Source organism: Engystomops pustulosus, chromosome 7 (genome assembly GCF_040894005.1).
Source record: "Engystomops pustulosus chromosome 7, aEngPut4.maternal, whole genome shotgun sequence".
NCBI lineage: Eukaryota > Metazoa > Chordata > Amphibia > Anura > Leptodactylidae > Engystomops > Engystomops pustulosus.
Window position 1 is genome coordinate 94231416 of NC_092417.1, and position 14377 is coordinate 94245792.

At 44.4% G+C, this 14377-nt stretch overlaps 1 protein-coding gene across 2 annotated transcripts in view; it reads left to right on the forward strand.

Annotated features, from left to right (window-relative positions):
* The first annotated feature begins 325 nt into the window (after positions 1 to 325).
* Positions 326 to 14377, forward strand: part of MLYCD (malonyl-CoA decarboxylase) — a 49413-nt gene continuing 35361 nt past the window's right edge. For both annotated transcript variants that reach the window (XR_011848951.1, XM_072117262.1), the window contains exon 1: positions 326 to 987. Coding sequence is in view for 1 of the 2 variants with exons in the window: in XM_072117262.1 (XP_071973363.1) it covers positions 418 to 987 (570 nt within the window). In the remaining variant the exon portion in view is untranslated. The remainder of the gene's footprint in view (positions 988 to 14377) is intronic.

A 14377-nucleotide genomic window follows, 5' to 3' on the forward strand; every position in this document is an offset into this window, starting at 1 on the left:
TATTAAAGAGGCAGCTGGTTCTTCATCTTGGTGAGGGGGTCTCATAGCGATGAGGTGTGAAGAACAGAGGTGCAATTACACGGGCGCAGCAGTGATATAGCGCCCCACTAGCCAATGCTGCTGTCTTTGGTACTGCCGGCACATAAGTATGTCAGCTTCTGCAGTGATATGGTTAAGCTGCTCTCCCCGTGCTGTTGGACGTAGTATAAAATGTTTAGTCCAACTATAGCGACAGCAAGAGGTAAAAATTCTTATGCCACATCCAACATGGCTGACGCTCTCAGTCGCCGACGCGCACCGCTCCCCCGCCTCCCATTGGATGTCTTGTCTACGCCGTGACGTCAGTAGTGGGTGCCGGAAAGGCCATTCTGCAAGTTTCCAGCTGTGGGGAGAATCCCCAGTGCTCGCCCTTATATCATGCGATTGGCGCACTTCCTGAAGCCTCAGAGGCTGCCGCGTATGGTAGATCTTGGCAGCTGTCTGATCACACGAGGCTGTGGGCGAGGAAGATTGCTGTGCCAGCACTTGCCCTTAGATCCTATAAGTGTCTCCTTCAAGCAGGTCAGCTCAATGCCTGCAACTATGGAAGACATCCTGAACAAGTCTGTGCCCCCTCTGCCACCCTATGAGACCAAAGAGAAAAGCCCTCCACCCCCTGAGCCCCAGAGCTTGCACTTCATGCATTACTACAGGTCCCTGGAGAAGGGGCAGAGGGTGGCACTGCTGGGGCAGCTGGCTGCAGACTATGGGGTGGATCACACCCAGGTGGCAGAACTTAGCAACAAGTTGACCCAAGCCCAACAGAAGAGGGATCTAGGCACTGTCATGCAGGTGGAGGACAGGCTGAGGTACTATCTGACCCCCCAGTACAAAGTGCTCTTCAGTCATATTAGCCGCATGGACGGAGGCCTGAAGTTTTTGGTGGACCTTAGATCTGACATAGTAGAGGGGGTGACCTCTAAAGTGGCAGATGCTCCACATCTTAGGGTAAGAGCTTCTTTTTTAACTTGGCTGGTGTGATATATATGTGTGTGAAGAACACATTGCAGATGTATGGAAACATCTGCAATGTGTTCTTCACACACATATATATTGTTCTGCACATGCTATGCTCTCCCGACAAGTGAGCAGATGTGCCGAACATCTGTAATCTATTCTTCATTGTGTTCTTCACTGTGTTTTTCACTTAAATGATCCTGTGTTCACTGTGTTTACTGTTTTTATTCTATTCTTCACTGTTCTTCACTGTGTTTTTTTAATTAAATGCTTTTGAGCAGGGGAATTATTCATGTCACCTAGCAACCCATCCGTTTAACCTTAGAATGCATGACCATAAAAATCTACACTATTACATACCTGGGGCCTTTTAGGCCCGTGTGCCAGTGTCTGCCAGGAGGGGACCTGTAATGGATCTGACATCCTGGTGTCCCCAGCTAAGGCTGGTAGAATCCGGGCATTCCGGCAGCCTTAACTGGAGTTACCAAGAGATCATATCCATTATGGATCACCTCCTGGCAGACACCAGCACATCCTAAGATGAATAATTCAAAACATTTTGTGCAAAAAAAAACCAAAGTAACTGAACGGGCTTAAAACGCCCAATATACTCATTCGATATAACTCTTTATAATAATGTTTTTTTTGTCTAAAAGTTTATATATATATATATATATATATATATATATGTTGCAGTAAACATGCTGCAGGAATTTCCCTTTTCAAAGTTTCCTTTTCGAATTTACTAATGACCGCAAAATCTTTCACATGTTATCTGTTCGGAAGAATGATCCTTGCAGGCATTTTGTCCACAAGTAGTACAGACACGCTCCGATTTCCTGTCCTTCTTTGCTGGACAAATGTAACATCGCTTTCTTTTTTTATCTCTTGGCTCTGGATGTTCTTGAAAACGTATACCACATCTGATCATAGCTTACAGAAAATCTCACTTTTGGACAAGAATTGTGGAATTCCTACAGTTCCTTGAGCAACTCTTACAATATTATGTGATGGGGTGCATTCAAGAACCCTAAGAGTACTGTCCCAAAAAACATTTGTTTTGGATGTTCTGGTTGTACGTTCTGCTGGATCCATTTCTTCTTCATCATCTGAAGAATCACTCAATGATAAAGTAGAGACATTAGCTGGTGGCATGTACTCTTCATCAGACAAGGAAAGTTCACTATCTTCATCACTATCAAAAATGATTGCTTTGATTTCTTGGTCAGTCAAACCCCTGGATGTAGACTGTCCCATTGTAACCTTAGAAGTCAGTAAACTATAATGAAAAAAAAATGATTAAAATAAGGATTGTAGACTTTTTGTTAGTGTCTGTGCAGCCCCTCCTCTCACCTTCAGCAGGTCACCACTATCTTTTAGGTGAAGTGGAAATCTTTGGATTTTTGGAGCTCAGAGTTTCTTTTTCAAGAAAGCTGACTCCTTCCTCCTTCCTGTTCAGGAACTATGATGATGTCAGAAACGCATGACATCATGAGGTAGCCGCCTGCCCAAGATCACATGACCATGTAGTCAGGCACAATCCACACTCTGTGCAGCAACAGCAGACTAAGGCTACATTCACATGACCATATGGAGGACGTATATACGGCCCACGTATATACGGGCGATATATGTCCCCCATAGACGGCAATGTGCGGCACCGTACCGCTCCGTGCCCAGGAAAAAGATAGGACATGTCCTATCTTTTCCCGTATTACGGCGCCGTACGCCATGTATCCCTATGGAGAGGGGCGGGGGTGAGCTGCGCTCACCTCCTCCACCTCTCCCCGTGCGCTCCCCGATACGGTACGGTACGGCGGGCAATGGCAGTGTGATTGCAGCCTAAGTCAAAGTCTTCCCCAGCAAAAAAAAAAGACAAAAAGACTTAGGATCACATGTAAACCTAGTACGGGCCTAAAAGGCCCTAGGTATGTAAATATGGGGTATTCACAAAAAAGAGTTATTATACCGAAATGCCTGTAACATAAAAATATATGAACAACTGGAAATGACTAACAACTATATAACTGAGGAATACCTAGAGTTTCAGAATTCTAACTAAAGTAATCTTGCAGTAAAAAGAAAAAAACTAACAGAGCGGGCCTGCGAGGCCCCAGGTATGCATTCTAGGGTTAAAACGCATTGCACTTGCAATGCTTGCGAGTGCAATGCGTTTTTGATGCGTCTCCATAGACTTGAATGGGGCGGGAAAAACGTGCGTGAAACGCAAAAGTAGAGCATGCTGCGATTTTGACGCGCGTCAAAACGAACGCACGCACTCGCGTGAAAAAAAAGCAAATGAGGGAAGGCCCATTGGAAACAATGGGACAGAGTGCAATGCAAGTTCTGCGCGTCAAAAGCATGCGCAGAACTCGCGCGTGAAAAACGCTAGTGTGGAAGGGGCCTTAGTCTTCGTGATGCATCTGTTTTGTCTCTGCATCCTCAAAAAAAAACATGAACGTCTAACATTGCTTTGCTTCACATCTGGTCTCTCAGCCTCAGCAGGAAGAAAAAAAGACGTTTCATCTGTTATTTTTTTTTGTGGACCCATAGACTTCCGTTGCTTACATGGACGGGTCTAGGCCCGATCCCATATACGTTTCTATGCAATGCAAGACACCGGGTTCTGGTTACCGATTGCATTTGTTTACATAGAAATGCATATGAGGTCAGGCCGAGGCTCACTATATAATGCAGCACTGGCAGAACGGATCACTGCACCCTGAGGGTGATCCCACACATGACGTTTTGAACCAGTTTTTGGTCCGTTATTAAGCATTTCATCACATTTTTGATGCATTTTTGACTCAACGCATCGTGTGAATGCGCCATCAGGGTGATGCCACATATGGTGTTTTTGGTTTGTTTTTAAGCATGCTTTTTCAGTCCGTTTTAGGCCATTTTTAAGCAGTCCGTTAAAAAAAATGCATGCGGCCCAAAAAACGGGTTCAAAACGCCATGTGTGCCGCCAGCCTTCGTGGACTTCATAAAAACTGCCTGACAACGAGTTCAAAACGCCACATGTGCCACAAACCCTTAGGGCAGGGGTCAGGAACCTTTTTGGCTGAGAGAGCCATAAGCGCCACATATTTTAAAACATAATTCCGCGAGAGCCGTACAATATGTTTAAAGAGACACTGACAGAACAATCGCTCCAGCAGTCATTAGTACAGCAGGGATTATCCCCCCCTGCTGTACTAAGCCACCACTGGACAGAAACAATGCTAATTCCCTGTAAAAAATAAAAAAAATTTATATTTTACATTTGAGCTTGTGATGCAGGGCATCTTGTCCAGGACCCTGGTTTCTTTTTAATGTGCTGCCTGGATCTGGCTTCTTCCCACCTGACGATGAGAGATGCAGCTTTCAGGCCTGCGCAGAAGAAGGAAGAGGCCAGAGTGCTGAAGGAGATGTCCTGCATAGCAAGCTCCAATGTAAGTTATCTATTTTTTATTTTACAGAGAATTACCATTGTTTCGGACAAGTTGTGGCTTTGTACAGGAGGGAGGAATACTCCTTACTGTACTAAGTGACTGCTGGAGCAATTTTTCTGTCAGTGGCCCTTTAAAAGTGTTGGTCTTAAATAAAGTGAACAAAAAAAGTGGGTGCTAAAGCACAACTTCTTACTATGGTACAAACCAGCCGGTACACCCAGGGTAACAAACAATTTAACTTTATTAAATAGTTTTACATGAAGTGCAAATTCTTTTTTTTATAAAATAATAACGTTTAATGCTGTTGTTAACCAACAATAACAAACTTTCTACTTTTAATGTGACTTCTGGTGCTGCATGGACTTGCTGATGGCTTTGTAGTCTGGTTGATACGTGGTGAGGTTAAGCTTCATGCAGGCATTGAGACTTCCATCCGTTAAACGTGACCGTATGTTAGTCTTAATGTGCTTTAGATGTGAGAAAGACTGCTCACAAGCATAAGTAGAGCCAAACATTGTCAGTACAGCAATACCCACACGCTGCAGTGTGTGGTATGTGACAGGAAGCGCGTTCCAAGTTTTCACAATCAGCTGGTCTGCATGTTGAAGTTGTTTCATTTCTCTCCACTTGTGTTTGCTCGCCAACTCTGCTTGCTGTCGTGTGAGTTTTTCCAAATCTTCATTAAGTGAAAGAAACTTATTCACCCACATGTCTGAGGCCTTCAGGTCAGCAACTTGTAGTTCAAAATCTCTGACAGAGACACCGGGGATGTAACTCAGGTCAGTGCTGTCCAGTGCACACTCGTGTGGATGGGTGATGAACTTAAAAAGACGAGTGTGCTCCCGAAATTCTCCAAAGCGTGCTTTGAATGTCATTTGCTGTGCATGCATCCTTAAACTCTCCCAGTTTTTCAAAGTGCAATAAACGACCCGTTTTAATGTCCGTGATGAACAGTTCTAGCTTATTTTCAAATGCAAACACAGCTTGTTGAAGTGATAAAATTGTATTTCCAACACCTTGCATTTTCACATTGAGCTGGTTCAGATGTTCAGTCATGTCCACAAGATAATAGAACTTCAGGAGCCATTCGGTGTTGGATAACTCAGGATGCTCAACATTTTTCATTTCAAGAAAAGTCCGTATTTCACTCAGACAAGCCGCAAAACGACTGAGCACCTTCCCTCTTGACAACCAACGCACATTGCTGTGCAGAAGCAGACCACCATAATTATTCCCAACCTCATCCAGCAGTGCTTTAAACTGACGATCATTTAAAGCCCGGGCAACAATAAAGTTGACTACCTGTATGACAAGTGACATCACTTCACCAAGCTGCTCGCCAAACATTTGAGCACAAAGCGCCTCCTGATGTAGGATGCAGTGAAAACTTAGGATGGGTCTCTTTTCATGTTCACGAAGAAGGGCTACAAATCCTTTGTTTTTTTCCCACCATACATGGAGCACCGTCGGTACACACTGAAACAAGTTTATCCATCGGTAGATTTTTTTCTTTAGCAAACTCAGTGAAAGACTTGAACAAATCATCCCCTCTGGTTGTCCCCTTCAGAGGCAAAACGGCAAGACTTTCCTCATGCAGTGTGTCACCGACAGCATACCTTGCAATTACACTGAACTGAGATATGTGGCTCACGTCAGTTGACTCGTCCAAAGCAAGGGAAAAAAATGGAGCTGCATTTATGTCCTTCACTTGTGATGCCTCAATCTGATTTGCCATCATGATGGCACGATCATGAACGGTTCTTGCTGACAGAGGCATGTCTTTTATCCTATTGATTATCTTGCTTTTATCAGAAAAATCGTCAAAAAGTTCATTGGCAACATCAAGCATGAACTTTTTGGCATACTCCCCATCGGTGAATGGCTTTCCATTTCTGACAATCGCTAAAGTACCAGCAAAGCTAGCCGAATTCCAGTCTCCTTGTTGGGTCCAAACACGAAGTTGCTGCTGACTAGCTTGCACTTTGCACAGTAGCTCTTGGCAGGCTTTTTTCCTGCTGTCTCCTGCAGGATATTTTGATGCAAATGAAGCATGGCGTGTATCGAAGTGCCGCTTGATATTTGAACGTTTCATTGATGCAATTTTATCATTGCATATTAGACAGACAGGTGAACCTGCTCTCTCCACAAAGGCAAATTCCTCTGTCCATTCCTGCTGAAAAGTACGATACTCCTCATCCTTTTTTCTTTTAGCCATCTTCTTCAATAAAGGGAGGTACTGTGGGAGTGAATAGAAGGCATGGAGTCATTACTTCTTAGATTTAGATCTGTGGATTTCTCTGTAAGGAGGGCCGACTCCATGTTTCTTTGGGTCCTTGTGCCACAGAGCTTTAGTAGACCTCTAGAAGAGCTGAGTTCTTTTAGGCTCGAGTTTGTCTGGTGTTGGCACTGGCTGTGTTCAGCTGTTAGGGTCACTCTCTACACCCCAGCATGGCCCACTGGGTGGATATGATGTCAGCTGTATAGCTACCCAGTACACCCAGTAGGTTCCCCATCCAGTGACTATAGGTGGTGTCCCCATTCCCATACCTATTACGTCCAATAATCACAAGCAACACGTACCTATTACATCCAGAACATCATAATTTTATCTAATAAAACCCCTTTGTGCTTATTTTCTTACCTCAAATTTTATCCTTGGGAGGAGTCTTAAATTTGGAGGTGGCTTCTTCTTAACTTGGTGTCCTTCCCCAATATGGCGCTGATAGCTTCACAGCTTCCGGTCTTTCCTGGAAACAAAAAAATCTCTGAGCGAAGAAGAGACACTGGAGCTTCTTAATTATCTGTGCAACCGTGTAATCCCTGAAAAAGTTGAACAACCCGACCCTTAGTAAATGAGCCTCACTGTGACAGGAAGAGGAAAAAAATTGCACTTCATTCTCAGTGCTGGCCGCAATAAACAAGGGCTGTGTATAGTGCCCAATTTCAGTCCAGGTGAAATCCACCTTGGGCAATTTCGCCTCCCACTGAGCTCCTATTGACAAAAAGATGCTGACAAAAAAGAGCAGGCCTGCTTGATAAATTTTGCCCCATATATATAAATTCCCCCACCCCAGTTTTATTATATTCAGAGGCCCCATCACAGTTAATTTAGTGAGTATGCAGATCCCCCAGTATAGTGAGTATGCACATCCCCCAGTATAGTGAGTATGCACATCCCCCAGTACAGTGAGTATGCACATCCCCCAGTATAGTGAGTATGCAGATCCCCCAGTATAGTGAGTATGCACATCCCCCAGTATAGTGAGTATGCACATCCCCCAGTATAGTGAGTATGCACATCCCCCAGTATAGTGAGTATGCACATCCCCCAGTATAGTGAGTATGCACATCCCCCAGTACAGTGAGTATGCACATCCCCCAGTATAGTGAGTATGCACATCCCCCAGTATAGTGAGTATGCACATCCCCCAGTATAGTGAGTATGCACATCCCCCAGTATAGTGAGTATGCACATCCCCCAGTATAGTGAGTATGCACATCCCCCAGTATAGTGAGTATGCACATCCCCCAGTATAGTGAGTATGCACATCCCCCAGTATAGTGAGTATGCACATCCCCCAGTATAGTGAGTATGCACATCCCCCAGTATAGTGAGTATGCACATCCCCCAGTATAGTGAGTATGCACATCCCCCAGTATAGTGAGTGTGCACATCCCCCAGTATAGTGAGTGTGCACATCCCCCAGTATAGTGAGTGTGCACATCCCCCAGTATAGTGAGTGTGCACATCCCCCAGTATAGTGAGTGTGCACATCCCCCAGTATAGTGAGTGTGCACATCCCCCAGTATAGTGAGTGTGCACATCCCCCAGTATAGTGAGTGTGCACATCCCCCAGTATAGTGAGTGTGCACATCCCCCAGTATAGTGAGTGTGCACATCCCCCAGTATAGTGAGTGTGCACATCCCCCAGTATAGTGAGTATGCACATCCCCCAGTATAGTGAGTATGCACATCCCCCAGTATAGTGAGTATGCACATCCCCCAGTATAGTGAGTATGCACATCCCCCAGTATAGTGAGTATGCACATCCCCCAGTATAGTGAGTATGCACATCCCCCAGTATAGTGAGTATGCACATCCCCCAGTATAGTGAGTATGCACATCCCCCAGTATAGTGAGTATGCACATCCCCCAGTATAGTGAGTATGCACATCCCCCAGTATAGTGAGTATGCACATCCCCCAGTATAGTGAGTATGCACATCCCCCAGTATAGTGAGTATGCACATCCCCCAGTATAGTGAGTATGCACATCCCCCAGTATAGTGAGTATGCACATCCCCCAGTATAGTGAGTATGCACATCCCCCAGTATAGTGAGTATGCACATCCCCCAGTATAGTGAGTATGCACATCCCCCAGTATAGTGAGTATGCACATCCCCCAGTATAGTGAGTATGCACATCCCCCAGTATAGTGAGTATGCACATCCCCCAGTATAGTGAGTATGCACATCCCCCAGTATAGTGAGTATGCACATCCCCCAGTATAGTGAGTATGCACATCCCCCAGTATAGTGAGTATGCACATCCCCCAGTATAGTGAGTATGCACATCCCCCAGTATAGTGAGTATGCACATCCCCCAGTATAGTGAGTATGCACATCCCCCAGTATAGTGAGTATGCACATCCCCCAGTATAGTGAGTATGCACATCCCCCAGTATAGTGAGTATGCACATCCCCCAGTATAGTGAGTATGCACATCCCCCAGTATAGTGAGTATGCACATCCCCCAGTATAGTGAGTATGCACATCCCCCAGTATAGTGAGTATGCACATCCCCCAGTACAGTGAGTATGCACATCCCCCAGTACAGTGAGTATGCACATCCCCCAGTACAGTGAGTATGCAGATCCCCCAGTACAGTGAGTATGCAGATCCCCCAGTAACAAAAAGAATCCATTTCCCCCAGTAAAAAAAAGGATCCATTTCCCTCAGTAAAAAAAAGAATCCATTTCCCCCAGTAAAAAAAAAAGGATCCATTTCCCCCAGTAAAAAAAAGAATCCATTTCCCCCAGTTAAAAAAATGATCCATTTCCCCCAGTTAAAAAAATGATCCATTTCCCCCAGTAAAAAAAAAGGATCCATTTCCCCCAGTAAAAAAAAAGGATCCATTTCCCCCAGTAAAAAAAAGGATCCATTTCCCCCAGTAAAAAAAAGGATCCATTTCCCCCAGTAAAAAAAAAGATCCATTTCCCCCAGTAAAAAAAAAAGGATCCATTTCCCCCAGTAAAAAAAAAAGGATCCATTTCCCCCAGTAAAAAAAAAATCCATTTCCCCCAGTAAAAAAAAAATCCATTTCCCCCAGTAAGTATCCCGATCCCATAGGCCACTCATTCCCCATAAACGCCAAAAAAAATACCATACAGAAATTGCCAAAAAAAAACATAATAAAACTTATACTTACATGCAGTTCTGCTTCCACACCGCTTCTTCACCGCTTCTAGTGACAGCTCCGTCTTCCCGCGGTTCCGACTTCCCGCACCTCCGCGCAGAGACACAGGCGCCGTGACGTCATCGGCCGCCTGTGTCCTGCAAAGTACGGAGCGACGCAGGGGCTGCGTCGCTCTGCATGTCTATCGCGCCTGTCTTAAAGTGACAGGTGCGATGGAATTACATGGTGGGCGTCCGAATCGCTCACCCTGTCTGCGAGCCAGATGCGGCCTCTAAAAGAGCCACATCTGGCTCGCGAGCCATAGGTTCCCGACCCCTGCCTTAGGGTAATGCCACACATGGTGTTTTGAAGGTGTTTTTAAGCACGGTTTTTGAAAACGCATCCCTTTTTAATTAAGCTAATTGGGAAAACCGGACAAAAAACACATGCGTTTTCAAATCAACGCATGCAGTTTTTAACAGACTGAAAACGAATGACTAAAAACGGGTTCAAGGCGCCACGTGTGCCACCACCTTTAGGTTGCAGGCTCCTCCATGTTATTTCAGGGGATTTCTATGCAATATGTACTTGTGTTTCTCTGCTTGGGTTATGGAGGGGATTCTCAATGAGATCTTCTACTACAGCACCCATTCTTTGTTGGATAGCTCAGTAAAATGCTCAGGGTGCTATGTCGTGATTTATATTTTCTGCACAGTAGATATGGAAATCTCTCATTATGTTTCTAAGAATCTGCCATGGTGTGAGTTCCAGCTGCTTCATATTTCATGAACATTTTAAACAGTTTTTGTTGCTTGGTTGTTGCAGTAAATGGACTATTAAAGGGCATTTTAACCTGTTGGTCACAGTATGGTGCGCCTTCTAATGTTACCTTCACATGAGCTGTACTTTATAACACAGTAGGCAGCTGCTAAATAGGTACTTAATCTTCATAATTGCAAATACCCCTACAAGAGTTCTGTACATAAACAGGAAAAGTTAGGAGAAAGTAAAGCATTGTAAGAATGAGGATTATGCTATGCAGTTTTCAGCTTCGGCATTGTGAATAGTTATAGGTGACTGGAGTATTTTATCCCTGCTTAAAGGTTGACATCAGAAGTCAAAATTGTTGAAAATATATGCTGGTGGCCAAAAGTATTGGCATCCCTGCAATTCTGTCAGATAATACTCATTTTCTTCCAGAAAACGATTGCAATAACAAATTCTTTGGTATTAATATCCTCATTTAGTTTGCTTGCAATTAAAAAAACACAAAGGACAATTAAAAAACATTCATTGATCATTTTACACAAAACTCCAAAAATGGGCCGGACTTGGAAGCACAACCTTAAGACAAAACAACCGATTCCGGTAACCATCAATGAGTTTCTTACAATGCTTTGCTGGAATTTTCGAACATTCTTCTTTGGCAAACTGCTCCAGGTCCCTGAGATATGAAGGTGCCCTCTTCAGGCTGCCATTGTGAGATCTCTCCACAGGAGAATCTCTCTCCAGCTGGTGGAATGCGTTTTGGAACTCATGCTTTAGACGCAACGCGTGACCTCACTCTGATTGTGAAGGCCTTAAAAAATTTCTTTTAATTTCAGGTTTGGGCTATTGCTGGGTCATGCTAAAACCAGAGGAATGCTTTGGGGCTTCCGTGGAATTTATTTAAAGGGAACCTGCCATAGAAATTAACCCTTCCAAAATAAATACTTTATAAAAAAAACTATGATTAAAAAGCATTGCCCTTATTCCTGTGGCTGCTTACACAATTGGGAAAGCATCAGGACACTTGCTTTTCAGTCCATTTAAAAACACATCAGTTTTTGACAGTTTACCATGCGTTTGACTGCTTAGAACCTGATACCGTATATACTCGAGCATAAGCCGAGACCCCTAATTTTACCACCAAAAACTGGGAAAACCTATTGATTCGAGCAGAGATCACGATAACGCCTCTACAAGCGTCTATGACGCATGCAGAGTCGGATTTACTCTCCAAAAAAAACACTAAGCGTATAAATACGCTTGGTAATTTAATTGTGTAAGCGCTGTCCGGCTCTCGGCAGTAGTGATGTGCAGCTGCCGCCTGCTACTGTTAAGGGACAGAGCGGGCAGCGGAGCTCAGACAGAGAGGAGTCACGTGCACACTGACCACTACACTGCAGAGATGTATCTGCTCCTCCCCCGCAGAAGAGGAGCTCAGGCCACGCCCCCTCAGCACGGAGCAGTCACTGTCTTCTCCCAGCTGCTCTGTATCCAGTGTGAATAGCATATAGGGAGCAGCAGGAGAATGACATTACACTAAAGAGGGGCGGGGCACAGGCAGGAGGACAGGACATGTGACCACTACTGGGGTCTCTGCTCCTCCTCCCCTCCTGACCTGTCTCTCTAGTTCTAATATATACAGCTGCACACGCGCACTAGCAGACTTAGCAGAGTGAGAGGAAGAAGGAGAGTGGAGCAGCGTTTGATTCCAAAGGTGTTTGTTGTCATCTGCTGTGGGGGTCCTGTGCCTACTGTGGGGGTCCTATGCCTGCTGTGGTCTCACAGGTTTGTGTGGCTGACCTATTCCCAGGGAGTGGAATTAATTCATAGTGGTTACCTGAGCCTGACATAAGATGTATTCAAAAAAGTACAAAATAGTTATGATTGAGGTTCTATGCATGGGTGGACTGCATGAGACACAGGAGATGACAGTGCTTGTACAATGGTCACAAGAGCTTACAATCTATGAGGAGGAGGACAAAGGAGGTGATAGTGCTTGTACAATGGTCATAATAGCTTACAATCTATGAGGAGGAGGAGGACACAGGAGTTAATAGTGCTTGTACAATGGTCACAATAGCTTACAATCTATGAAGAGGAGGACACAGGAGGTGACAGTGCTTGTACAATGGTCACAAAAGCTTACAATCTATGAGAAAGAGGAGTGGACATAGGAGGTGATAGTGCTTGTACAATGGTCACAAGAGCTCACAATCTATGAGAAAGAGGAGTGGACATAGGAGGTGATAGTGCTTGTACAATGGTCACAAGAGCTCACAATCTATGAGAAGGAGAAGGGACACAGGAGGTGACAGTGCTTGTACAATGGTCACAAGAGCTTACAATCTATGAGAAGGAGGAGGGGACACAGGAGGTGTTAGTGCTTGTACAATGATCCAGGCATTTCAAGTAAGGTATAAAATTAAAAAAAATACCCCAAAGACCCGAAGACTGTGTTCACATTGTATTGAAACTCATTCTATTGAACAAAATCCTCCCCAAACCAAAACACTTGTGCTCAGTAAGTAGCAACTTTATCGCGGGCAAATACATCTTGGTAGTTATTGAACGCACTTGCATTGGTCAGAAGGCTTATGTCTTTAGGAAGGACTATCGCGCGATACACTTTAGTAAAAAATAAACAGTGTTAAAAAAAAAATGTTATGCCCTCAACACCCCAAAAATGCCCCGATGCGCAGCACTGCTCCCCCGATGTCCGCGCGGGTCCTCTTCTGGCTTCCGCGCCAGTCTTCTGTCTTCGGTAACATCCTGCAGGGCGCGGCCATGTTCTTCCCGCCCGGCAGGCGTCATACTATGCGCCGGCCGGGAGAAAAACATGGCAGCGCCCAGCAGGATGTGACAGAAGAGGACCTGCGCTGACATTGGGGGAGCAGCACTGCGCATCGGGGCCGCCGGAGTTTGAGTATATAATTTTTTTTTTAAAGTATTTTTTTGCTGTGCAGGCGGTCCCCTACTTAAGAACACTCGACTTGCATACGACCCCTAGTTACAAACGGACCTCTGGATATTGGTAATTTATTGTACTTAAGTCCTAGGCTACAATAATAAGCTATAACAGTTATCACAGGTGTCTGTAATGAAGCTTAAGTGTTAATTCTGGTTCTTATGACAACCTAACAATTTTAAAATCCAATTGTCATAGAGGCCAAAAAAGTTCTGTCTGGGATTACAATGATAAAATATACAGTTCCGACTTACATACAAATTTATGCCTTATGAGCAAAGCATATGATCGCAGCCTAGTGTTACAATGCAGAAGCGGTTTTTCATTGTTGTAAGCAGCTGTGAAAATGTTTGCACAGCTGCTTACACTTCCATGGCTGCAATGTTAAAAAAAAAATTAGTTTGTAAACTGATATGCAACTCGCCTTATGTTAGTCTAATAATATTAATGGAGTCCTGCATATTCATTGTTCACTGCAATGCCCTCCCTGTTGTTGATTGACGGCTCTCACTGCTATCAGTACTTAGGAACCATCTGCCATTATTCATTATTCAACTACAGACTTACTAGGGTGGTGGCACACGGTGGTGTTTTGAACCCATTTTTAGGCCTTTTTTAAGCAGACCGTTAAACGCAGGCGTTTTTGAAAATGCAGCTGTTTTTGTTTTCCCCAATTATCTTAATTAGGATAATTGGAAAACGGACAAAAACGCATGCGGACTTTGAGAGAGCTCTATTACATCATTCACTACTTCATGTCACGTGACCAGGGTGATGTCATCTAAGGTTTTTTGCCGCCTAACATTTGCAAAAATTACC